The 12,364-nt window shown below is 48.8% G+C and overlaps 1 protein-coding gene, 1 long non-coding RNA gene and 1 pseudogene across 3 annotated transcripts; 1 reads left to right on the forward strand and 2 right to left on the reverse strand.

The window, feature by feature from the left end:
* Positions 1 to 52: 52 nt before the first annotated feature.
* LOC311425692 lies at positions 53 to 1,102 on the forward strand. The gene is made up of 2 exons (XR_014686394.1): positions 53 to 110; positions 751 to 1,102. It is a non-coding gene; the product is annotated as an uncharacterized lncRNA (long non-coding RNA).
* A 2,796-nt stretch (positions 1,103 to 3,898) lies between these two features.
* On the reverse strand, positions 3,899 to 11,858 carry LOC311425771 (ATPase family AAA domain-containing protein 2-like; the record flags this gene model as incomplete). The annotated part of the gene is made up of 5 exons (XM_084501772.1): positions 3,899 to 5,428; positions 9,567 to 9,655; positions 10,028 to 10,202; positions 11,156 to 11,271; positions 11,853 to 11,858. The coding sequence occupies 5 exons, from the start codon at positions 11,856 to 11,858 to the stop codon at positions 5,257 to 5,259; spliced, it is 558 nt and encodes a 185-aa protein (XP_084357898.1). The 3' UTR covers positions 3,899 to 5,256.
* LOC311425787 (E3 ubiquitin-protein ligase RNF114-like) lies at positions 7,354 to 8,829 on the reverse strand (annotated as a pseudogene). The gene is made up of 2 exons (XR_014698860.1): positions 7,831 to 8,829; positions 7,354 to 7,616 (listed from the first exon to the last, which is right to left on the reverse strand). The product of XR_014698860.1 is annotated as an E3 ubiquitin-protein ligase RNF114-like (transcript).
* Positions 11,859 to 12,364: the final 506 nt, after the last annotated feature.

Genomic DNA, 12,364 nt, shown 5'->3' on the forward strand with positions numbered 1-12,364 from the left:
GCGGCCAATAGCAGCGCTTCGTGGGCGGGCCGAAGGGGCCGGCGGGGCCCAATGGGCGGCGGAGCGGTGCCGCGGGCGGAGGGCGGCCGCCATGGAGCAGGGCTACGGCGGTAAGTGCGGGGCCGGCCCCGGCCCGCGGCGCCTCCCCGGCCGTCCCGCCGCCTCCCCGGCCGGGCTCGGGCGTTTGGCGGCGGCTTCAGCGGCCGCTTCGCGGCAGGGAGATGTTGGGCCCGCCTCCCGTGAGGGGGCGCCGCAGCCTATTGGCCGAGCTGCGCGTCGTTCAGCGGAGGGAGCCCGCTGATTGGCGGGCGCAGCTGTGAGGCGCCGGGAGGTGGGGGCGGCCGAGGGGGGAGGGAGAGGCCTGGGTGGGGTGGGGAGGGGGAGGGACATGACGGCGGGGGGGGGGTGTCTGGTGCTACCCCTCATCCTCTCCTTTTCCCGGTCGTCCCCCCGGTTCCTGTCCGGTTGGCGGAAATGGAGCCGGGCCATTTCTGAAGACGCCACAAAATGGCGGCCGCGCGGCCCCGCCCCCTGCCCCTGGCGCCCGGTATCCCCTTCCCCCCCCCTTAAACCAGCCCCCTCTTGCCCCCCTCCCCCTTTTTGCCCCCATCCGTCTGCCCTTCCCCTCATACCCCCTCTTTTTACCCTACCACTTGTACCCTATTTCCTCCTTTCCTCCTCCCCCCCTTTTTACCCTTTCCTTTTACCCCCCACCCCACCAGGGGTATCCAGCCAGTCCCGTTTTTTTAGGGGGGAGCCTCTCGGCTGGAGGGGAGGGCAGCCCAACACAGCTTCTCTTACTGTTTTTCTGGATGAATCGGAAGAGGTAATGAAGAGCATCCAAAGCCTCCCATCGTAGCTGCCTATTCTCGCAAGTGTGGCAAAGGAGGAGCCATCCCACCAACTGCCCCAGGAGTGTGAGAGGGGAGACCCATGGCCAGCAGCAGGACCAAAGCCTCGAGGGGCTCAGGGCTGTGCGGGGCTCAGGGAGGAGGATGCAGCACTGCGGGGCCTCGGTCCCTGCCATGGGGACTGCCTTCCACCTTCCAGAAGCCCCGAGGCTTGGCGAGCAGTGGCCCCGTGGGATACGGGGCTGCCAGAAGACCTCAGTGGGCAGCCCCCGGTTCCCCCAAGGGAGGCGGGCACCCTTCCTGCCCTGTGCTGCCTGTGCGTGGCACTGAAGTAGGGCCTGTCCGTTCCGGAGTGGATGCTGAATTCCCTCCGGGTGAGGAAGCGCCCCTGGGAACCCCGCTCTTGGCAAGTGGCAGACCTGCAAGATGTCCTGCAGCTCACAGAAGCCGGAGACGGGAGAATTCCTGATGAATAGCTCCAGCATGTGGTCCATGGCATCCAGGGTCTGCAAGGACAACAAAGGGATGGCAGTGGATCTCCAGTCCCTCTCCCTCTGCCAGGATCTGCACAGATCTCAGCACAGAGCAGCCAGGGACCAACCCAGAGGGATGGGTGTTCCAAGAGCTCTCCCAGAGCATACCTCCAAGTAGCTGATACGGCTCGGGCCCTCCAAATGCTCGTGTGAAGGAAGCAAGAAGATGCTATTGAAGCACACGAGCAGGATGCTCTTCTTCTTGCCCTCCAGCACTGACTTGACATAGCTGCAAAGAAAGCAAGGGGCCTCATTGTCACGGAGCAGGGCCTCAGGGAGGAGGACGCAGCACTGCGGGGCCTCGGTCCCTGCCATGGGGGCTGCCTTCCACCTTCCAGAAGCCCCGAGGCTTGGCGAGCAGCGGCCCCGCGGCCGGCACTGCCAGGCTGCTGCCTAGACAGGGGAAGCCTGGAAGCCAGGCCCAGGGCCAGAGCAGGGGCTGGGCACGTACCTCAAGTGGCGAAGTGCAAGCATGGCTTGCTGCTGTACCGCTGTGTTCAGAACGTCCAAGGGCTCGTCTTCCAGCAGCACCTGCAGACCACAACCGGGATGGCACCGGGCATCGGGCGGCACAGCTTGGCAGCGCCAGCAGAGCTGGTCCAGGTCAGAAGGGCCGGTGGAGCCCCAGTGCCCCCAGCCAGCTGTGGCACCCAGAGGGCTGCCCTGCCACCTCCCTGCTGCTGACGGGGCTTCTCAATGGCCCCAAGGCCGTCAGCGGCAGCTGAGTGTCCATGCAGCGCTTGCCCCCGCCAAAGCCCTCGAGAGTCCCGTCCCCACAGCCTGCCCTTGCACCCCTCCCAGAGCCACCAGGGGGTGTCCCCTCACCTTAATATGCTCTGCCAGCTGGTATTTCTTGCAGAAGGCATCGAGGCCGCACCACAGGCCGCAGTTTCTGGCGGTTCTGCACACGCTGATGATGCTCCTTAGGAACTTCATCTTCAGGTCTTTATCCTGGCAGCCGGGTGGCAGAGAGACCAACGGGGAGTGTGAGAGGGGAGACCCATGGCCGGCAGCAGGACCAAAGCCTCGAGGGGCTCAGGGCTGTGCGGGGCTCCTGGAGGGCGGCAGCTCTGCCTCGCCAGCAGCCCGCCAGCATTCTGGCAGCAGAGCTGCGCGACCCTCAGGAGACACAGGCACAGCCACCATGGCAAGGCCACACCTACCCGTTGTGTGCTGAGGACGAAGGACAGAATGCTGTACAAGCTCTTCGCTTCTTCCTGGTAGACAGCTAAGCTGTCAGCTTCTAAGAAGGCAGGAGAAGAAGGAGGGTTGTAGAAATTGCCTGCCCCCTTAATTAATTTTCAGAGAGCATTGCATTAATAATAGAAAGGAATTTATTGAGTAAGCAACAGCAAGCAAAACAGCGCTGGGCGGCCGGGGAGTCTCGGCTCTGCCAACGGCGCGCACCTCACCCCCGCCAGGGTCCCTTTTTATATTTTGGTAATTCCGGGATTACGCAGCACATCTGGTATATTCTGCGACTGTGCGCACTGTTGCTAGGGGGTCGTCTCTGTCCCTCTGGTGGTTGTGAAGATGAAGGCCATAGTCTTCCTCGGCGTTGTGGTTCAACTTGTTTTTTGTTTTTTTTGGTCATGTTGGGCCAGCGTGAGACAGGAAGGCAGGATGTTGATACACTAGTTTAGCAACTTATCAGGAGATGGTTACATGAGCTTTGCAACAGTGTCTTTGAACAAAAGAGGCAGCTGAGATGCAGAAGGAGAGAAGGGGAGGGCCTTCTCTTTTTTGTTACATTAAGCAAAAGAATTTTCATAGTGTCTAGCCAAGTATTATACAGCTCCTTACTTCAGCAGGGAGCTTTCGCAACTCCCGCTCCTCAAACGGAACTCCTTGTTTTTATAATACAAAAGACAATGAACAAACATTTATTGTGTATTACATAAGCTGTCAGCTTCTAAGAAGGCAGGAGAAGAAGGAGGGTTGTAGAGGGTGGCCAAAGGCAGGAGGGAGGAGAGGAAGGAGCTCTGGCCTCCCTCCAGCCCCGTGCTTGCTCCCCTGGCACAACCTCCCTGGGGGTGTCCGGGGGCTGGGCTGCCATGCTGGTCCTGACGCTGAGCAGGGTGCTCTTGCTGGCCCCCCCGCTCCCTAGCCCCAGCCCTGCTCCCCCTGACGGGGGCCCTCGCTCACCGTTCAACAGCAGCTCCATGACATGCTCATGGTGTTCAGTGGGAGCTGTGTTCTCCTGACGAGCCTCGGCCTCCACCCAGGCCAGCATGGGGCTACTGGGTGGTCGTCTCTCCCCCATCCTGCGGGCTGAGGGTAGAGAAGAGGCAATCTCACAGAAATGGCTCGGCGCTGTGTGAAGACGCGGGCTATGCTCGGGGACTGCTCCGCAGCCTCGTGCTCCTGCCCTGTCCCGTGCAAATTACCTAAAGCGAGAAGCCGTGGGCCCCTTCCCAAGGTCAGTCTCCCACGAAGACTGGGAGCCTGTCTTAAGAAACTGGCAGAAACTGGTCCTGCGGATGGACAAGAGCCAAGGAGCAACTGAGTCTGCGCAGAGACAAGAGGTCAAGGAGCAGTGACGAGGAAGAGTCACCAACCTTCATCCCCACGACCCCCGACGACCACCACCAAGACACACTGCGCAAGCGCAGATGGGAGGAGTTTCCAGCAATGACTGCTTGGGACTCATTTTAAGACGAAGCGGGGACAGGCTATGAATAGGTACGGGCGCGTTGTGAAACTTCAGGCCTACGTAACTCTTTGCTGCAGATAAGCAAGGCAAGTTGCCACGTCGGGTGCGCACGTCTTTGGTGGGACTATCCCCCGCTCTGCCCTGCGCTGAATAAACATTCGTACTTTACAATCCTACTGACTGGGGAGTCAATGGGGACGCCTTGGGGGGTCTCATTTGGGGCCGGGGTCACTGGTAAAGGTCAAGAAGAGGTCAGGGGCCGGGGGTCAGGCTCGCAGAGCGGGACCAGGCCCCGTCTCCATGGCGACCGCTCTGCTCCGGCCCCCACAATGCGCCCCGCGCCGCTGCCCACTCAGAATCGGGTCCGGCTGTGATTGACAGCGGAGAGGCGTGACCACAGAAGGGCCGAAGGGGCGGGACCGCAGGAGGCTCCTCCACGAATTGGATCGCGGGGGCCCCGGCGAGGGGCGGGCCGCGCGGTCCAATGGGACCCCCCCCCGCTCGGGGGGAGGAGGTGGAAGAGGGTGGATGGGGGGGGAAGGTGCTTTTGGTTTCTTTCCTTTGTTTCTCACTTCTCTATTATCCTATATATATATAGGATAATAAAAAGAGAGCTACATATATAGAACAAAAATATCAAATAAAAGTACTTAAATATATTTAAGAAAGGTCAAATAAACAAATTTATTTAAAATATCTTAAAATACGTATATATTAAATTTTATATACCTATATGAGATACTATTTACTAAATTGCTTACAAATAACAGAACAGTGTGCAACAAAAGCCTCTGGAGAGTAAAAAGTATGTTGAAGACTACGTGTCGGACCAGAAGGCTGAGATTTCTTTCTTAATTTCCTAGTAAGAAAAAAAAAGACAAAATTATGACTCAAACTACTATCACTGATCCGGGGCACAATCAAATGCAAACACGTCCCCTATTCATTCATAAGTGAAGGATTGAGACCAAAAACACAACTTCATGATGAAAGCGCCCAAGTGGACTAAATAATTAAGTAAACAGGTACAACTTTGGAAATGAAAGGTTTGGTTATAGAACTAACTACTTGGTGGTATCATCCTGACCATATATATCCAGTACCAGATTTGCCCTCCATGGAACAAGGCAGTGTCTCCACATATCACTCTTTTGTTCAAGTTGTCATTTTTTTTTTCCCTATAAAGTTGGACTTTGCCATGGTAGCACTAATGTTGAATTTAAGTTCTCACCTCTGTATTTAGCAATTTGAAGAGGAACTCTCTGTCAAAGCGTCCTGGTCTTCGTAAAGCAGGATCTATAGAATCCAGTCTGTTGGTAGCTCCGATTACCACAATCTCCCCTCTGTTATCTATGCTGTCCATAAGCGTCAGAAGAGTTGAAACAATGGAACTAATAGAAAAATATAGGTTTTACTTACCGGTTCAGTAAATTTTGTTCCATTCCACATGACTTTTTTCCATGAGTAGTCATAATGGACAAGCTTTTTAAGGACAAGACTCATTTTAAGACATAAAAAATAGGTAAGTTAACACAGACCACTTGCTGATATCAGGCTTAGTAAATTGGTTTCAACTATCGTTTAGAATCACCTGTTTTGGCATTGAGTTACAAGTTTTCAGGATAAATTAACGTGTTCACAGTAAATTAAACAGGTCATCATCCTTTTTTTTTTTTTCATTCCCCAAAGATCAAGCAGATTTTATGTAGGTGCAAAACTGTAATACCTATGAATGTCAGAATTGCATGGAAGTGCACTTAGAACAGTTGCAGAAATCTAGACTCAGGCCAATCTTTATCACAAAACTTTGTCATAGCCAGAACCTAGAAATCCCTACCCAACCACTAGCACATTGTAATCTCTTCACAGACCAAGCATTAGGAATCACCAACCCCATAACACAGTACTTTTCCCACACTGATGTATGTTTTCCCTAAGACTAAGATTGCAGTCACCAAGCAGATACCTCAGTGAGAATCTATACCAGCCTTACCACATTAGGGAAAGCACACCAAAACCAAGTTAAATATATTAGAAGCCACAAACTTGCTGGACACAAAGTTTAATCAAGATGTTTTAGCTGGGGTGCGTTTCATTTCTTAGGGGTAAGGCTATGCTGCAGTCTGCAGAGTGTGAAGTTTATTGGTCAAATAAATTGATTAGTACTCAGTTCTGTGGTGATGCAGGTCCACTGCTCCAATCAGGCATGCCAAGTTCAATGAGACCAGACATCTCAGCACTACTACTCCAATTTCCAAGCTCTGTTCGGGTCTCTGAGACTGCTTGATCTCAGCATATTGACCGTGCAATTAGTGTTAAACTAAAAATGAAACTCTACAATGAAAGTGTATAACTGAGTATCAAGTATCCATTGTCTATGAATTCAAACTTGTTTATATTTTACATTTTCTTTGAAAGCTATACCTCCATCCTGTATGTATATGGAAAACAATCTAAGTACAGCTTCAGCTACCTTAGCGACGTTTAAGTAAAAACAGGAATTCAAAATACTTGTTAGAATCTGCAATGCAGAAGGCAGTGCTGTGCAAGTGCTACGGGTTATAAGTTTTGCTACCAGCTTGCCTTGAGGGATGGAACAACTAGGAATATATATATGAAATTTTTAGTTGACATAAGATACGGATATTGAAAAAGCTTCTGAATTCCCCTACAAGCATAAGGCTTAAGATTCCTAGAAAACCGATTTTTTAAACACCAATTTAATAAGGCCAACAAATGATTAATATTTGCTATAACAGTTGAAAGTTATGCATTTTAGCTAACACCAAAGTTCTGTTTTCCAGGCAGGCTAGAAATTATGGTCAAAGTATGGAACAAAATCGTCATCAGGTATAGAACTAAAGTGTTTTGAACTAGTTTCTTACTCAGCTTCAAACATTTTTGCTAAGGAATGTTGCAGTTTGAAGACATACTGAAGACATGTTTTCCATATAATTGAGAGGCTGCCTGTGAGAATTCACACACTGGTAAACATCATGAAATCACAGGCATCATAGGCCAGTTGAAACAGGAACTAATCTGGTGAGTTAGCACCTAGGGGTCTCACTAAAGGAAAAGAGCCACAAAGACACCTCTCATACTATCATTTAAGAAATGTAAACAAGATCAGGGGAAGAAGAGGTTTACCAGCTAGTTCATGCCAGTCAATTTGGAGTATTTCTGGCTTTAGTCAAACTAGCACAACTGGCAGAAAGCAATCAGAAAACAGGCAGATGTGAAGGAAAACAGAACTGTCTCCTCCACACTGACCTATAAATAAGCTTTGTGTGAAACAAAAAAGAAAATTAGCCTTACGTGGTTGAACAACATAGTCATATTAATAAAAAACAAGAATGATACCAAAAGATCAAATGGGGATTCAAAACTAAGATTAAAGTCTTCCATATTTCTGAATGCCTGAGTTCATCTTGGCATGGACAGGGAGAAGTGCAAGAATGCTGGCCATTTCCCTCTCATGGAAGCTTGGTTTGACAATTAGTCTTCTTTTTTATTTTATCTATCCCGCAAAGAACGCATCAAAACCTGTGCCATCATATCATCTTCATCAGCATCATAATCCTATGAACAAAGGGTACAGAAATTCTTTTACTGCCAGGGCCATATTGGTTAACACAACACAAAACCAGCTGTCTCCTCCTCTGACTTAGCAGTAATTCAACTTCTCGCATTATACCATCTGCAAGGACTACATTTTACAGTAGTGGCTACATAAAAAAAGCTGGGTTTTAAGAGTCGTCAGGCTCACGTATTCCAAGGATGAAGAAACACGTACCACAAAAGTATCGTATGAAAACCAGTGTCGTCTCTGAAGGTGTTCCATGAAGTTAGCACTCCTGTAATTTGGATCTCCCCACGGCATCGAGGCACAAATTGGGCAAACCACTTGTTTTGCATCCATGCTGTGCAATGTTTTTCAGTGCTCAACTAGTCCTTCTTGATCAAAGCTTTTCTTGCTGCAATATGGACAAGGAAAGGTGAAGCGATTGGGGAAGTTCCTGGTGTTGTGGAGTGGTTCTTTAGTCACAGCTTTCACACCTTCCATGATATAGTTCTGGTACTTTGAACAAGAAGCTGTGTGGCTGCGCATCTTTGAGAGAAACATCTTTTTGTTGCAGCCGTTACAAGTGGTTTCTGTCGCTTCGAACTGCTTTTCCAAGTCCAGAGCCCTGCTGCCAGGCGCCAGGGTGCTGTGGCAGACACCACAGACTGGCTTTTTGAGCTTGAGGCACTCCTGCAGGCATGGTGTGCAAAACACGTGTCCGCAGGGGACGTGCATGGGGCTGTCGAACACCTCGAGGCACACGGGGCAGGTGAGGCGCGCCAGCGGGTCGGGCCGCTCGAGGCCGCGGGCGGAGGGTGTGCAGGATGCCGAGGATCCGCCACCGCCCCCTGCCACCGCCATCTCGCCGGCAGCCGCCGCACGGCCACGGCCCTGGCGCACGCTTCGTTGGGTTAGAAACTGGCTGGATAGCCGGGCCCAAAGAGTCGTGGTAAATGGAGTCAAGTCCAGTTGGAGGCCAGTCACTAGTGGCGTCCCCCAGGGCTCAGTGCTGGGGCCGGTCCTCTTTAATATCTTCATCGATGATCTGGATGAGGGCATTGAGTGCACCCTCAGTAAGTTTGCAGATGACACCAAGTTAGGTGCGTGTGTCGATCTGCTCGAGGGTAGGAAAGCTCTGCAGGAGGATCTGGATAGGCTGCACCGATGGGCTGAGGTCAACTGCATGAAGTTCAACAAGGCCAAGTGCCGGGTCCTGCACCTGGGGCGCAATAACCCCAAGCAGAGCTACAGGCTGGGAGAGGAATGGTTGGAGAGCTGCCTGGCAGAGAAGGACCTGGGAGTGATGGTGGATAGTCGGCTGAATATGAGCCAGCGGTGTGCTCAGGTGGCCAAGAAGGCCAACAGCATCCTGGCTTGTATCAGAAACAGTGTGACCAGCAGGGCTAGGGAGGTTATTGGCCCCCCTGGACTCGGCTCTGGTGACACCGCACCTCGAGTACTGTGTTCAGTTTTGGGCTCCTCGCTACAAGAAGGACATCGAGGGACTTGAGCGGGTGCAGAGAAGGGCGACGAAGCTGGTGAGGGGCCTGGAGAACAAGTCCTACGAGGAGCGGCTGAAGGAGCTGGGCTTGTTCAGCCTGGAGAAGAGGAGGCTCAGGGGCGACCTTATTGCTCTCTACAGATACCTTAAAGGAGGCTGTAGTGAGGTGGGGGTTGGCCTGTTCTCCCACGTGACTGGTGACAGGACAAGGGGGAATGGGTTTAAGTTGCGCCAGGGGAGTTTTAGGTTAGATGTTAGGAAGAACTTCTTTACTGAAAGGGTTGTTAGACACTGGAACAGGCTGCCCAGGGAGGTGGTGGAGTCACTATCCCTGGAAGTCTTTAAAAGACGTTTAGATGTAGAGCTTAGGGATATGGTTTAGTGGGGACTGTTAGCGTTAGGTCAGAGGTTGGACTCGATGATCTTGAGGTCTCTTCCAACCTAGAAATTCTGTGATTCTGTGATTCTGTGAATGTGGTCTTGTTTACTGGAGCGCACAGGAGCGAGACCATCTATCTCGTCAAAGAAAATAATTGAAGGTCGCATCTGATAGGCCTAGCACAAAAACACAGAGTAAAACAGCATTATTTAAAGGAAAAATGCACAAAAACATCATGGTTGGAATGTCATCTAAACTAGATCTTTCATTTTAGCCTCTGGGACCTCTACTGATAGAGCTACTGGAGTATCTGGCATGACTAACAGAAGACAGTCTGTGTCAACCCACTGTATCCGGGTGACAGGAAGCAAATCGTTCCAGTAGTTCTTACAGCTGACATTCACAGCAGAAACACTGGCATTTCCATTTCAGTGGGAAAAAAAAAACTAACAAAATACAAAAAAAAGAGCAAGTTCTACTTAAAAACGTTGACCACAGAAAATAATGGTTTCAACTCTGACAGAATACACTGTGCATTTCAACCTTACCTGTTCAAATAACACACGAAGTTGGCATTCTGATTCCCCCATGTATTTTCTCATGCAGTCCGAAGCATTTCTCATAAAAAATGATATTTTCCTGTCACTTCGACCATATTCACTGGCAAGTGCACGAGCAACTAGTGTTTTCCCTGTTCCTGGGGGGCCATAAAATAGACAGCCTCTGCAATAAAAATGATCCAGATAGGAAAAAAAACATCATGATGAGTACCTCCTACAACCATCGTCTCTAGAACAAACTCATCCTTCCTAACCAAAACACATCATGTACAAGACAGCAGTAATAGCTGAAGTGTGGGTAGAGGCAGAACAGATAGAAGTTCTGCGTTTTTACAACGTTTCACAAGAAAATTCATTTTTTTCACCTAAAGAAATGAATAAGGGGGTAACTCAAACGTATAAAACCTTCAAAAGAGAGCATACTGTCCCAGAAGGGCACTTCCAAAACTTCTGACAAACAGGGTGATTACAGCAAACCGGAGACAAACGGGCAAACTTCAGCACAGAATCTGAGAATGGGCTGAATGGTGAATCACCAGTTCCTTCTGCAGCAATAAACTGCATATTCTTGCTTTCACAATATGCAGAATCTGTTAGTAAAGCATTTAATGCTCCTTTCAAAAGCATTAAGTTACTGGGTTTGGTCTCTCAGACCATCTATTGCTGATGGCAAGTGAGGAAGCCTAAAGCCGGAAGGAAAAGCGATGCCTTAGCACTCAGAGGAAAAAAAAAAAAAAAAGAAAGCAAAAGTAGGCAGGAAAAACAACTGGGCTTCCAGGCAACATATTACAATTGACTTCCACTAGATAATCCCTTCTTGCTTACAAACTAATCAAGCTGACTTGTACATAAAACTGAGAACAAAACCACTCCAACCCAACTAACCCAACTTTTTAAAAACACCAGATGGTAAAACTTAAAATTTTAAGACATTGCTTATATTTTTAACCTACAAATATTCTTGATTCTATCCGTTTTTAAGAAACCACTTTTTGCTACTACTAAAACAAATGTTCACCGCTGCCAAAAATGTTGAAGCATGGAAGCATATTGATACCTTAATTGAACTTTCTCCTGAAAACAGCTGACTTAAGATTTATCACTGGAATGAGTTACCTTGGGGGCTGAATATTGAACCGCTGAAAAACTTCTGGATACAGGAAGGGAAAAATCACCATCTCTTTCAAAGCTGCGATGTGTTCGGAAAGACCACCCACGTTCTCAAATCCAATCTAAAGAGAAATTCAACACAACAGAGTTTGTATGTTAAAGAAAGCAGCAATCTAGATCAAGGTTTCATCAGAAATTACCTCAGCACAATGGAAACATTCTGGGCAATTTTTGAAGTTGCTTTAGAGAAAACCATCAACAAAGGTAGTTGTAGATGGCACACTGAGATCTTTCATAATCACTGGAAACACTCACTGACATGATGATTAGTTTACGACTTACCACACTATTTGCATTGCATCTCCCTGACTTCTTCCAACTTTCTTTTGATCCCTCTGAACTCTCTTTAGGTCCCGTTTCTGACGTTTCACTCGAAAAGTCCTGATTTGAATTAAGGAGAAGTTATAGGGCTTCTTTTTCTTTAAGATGCAGCTCGAAGATTTGTTTTTCGTAATAATGCCAAGCAAATGTAGAAGACATTAATTAATATATAGAAGACCTAATTAATTGACATAAACTTACACAGTTACATTCAGATAAACTTAAACATGGCTAAATATTCATTGGAAGGAGGTTCATCCCTCCCCTATTCTCTAACGACAGCAACCTTCTTGGTTGCTCTCGCCATCCTCACTGCTCTCACCACCATCCTCCGTATCACACGTGCTAAGCAAGGGAGATGAGCAAGAGGGTGTAGAATCACTGATGTCATCTGCACGTCTCTGTCTGCAAGCAAGCATATAGACCAGAAAGTTAAAAAGAAAATAGAGCAGATACTAAGTAACACCAAAAATTAAGGGAATTCTATCTCAAAATTTACTCTGAGATCTATTTTCCAGTCCATTGTACTCCTTAGGAATCTGATTTCAAAGGCCATGACATGATTTTCCTCGTGACAACTGTCTGCTTTCAAGAATGCTCAACAAAATATCTGGCAATCAACAGCATTCTCTATGCACTAACTGCTTACAGAATCCAAAAAGCCTTTATCATTACTAAGGCAATTTATCATTTCATTTAGATCTTTTATTGTTTAAGGTTAACTTCATATAGAAACATTAGTTGATTCCAAACAGAAACTAGAGTCAGTATTTGAGTGATAACTTTTTCTTTTTTTTTTTTTTTTAATCTAACAAAACTTCCATACAGCCTCTC

Source organism: Aythya ferina, assembly GCF_964211825.1.
Source record: "Aythya ferina genome assembly, chromosome: 33".
NCBI classification, from domain to species: Eukaryota; Metazoa; Chordata; class Aves; order Anseriformes; family Anatidae; genus Aythya; species Aythya ferina.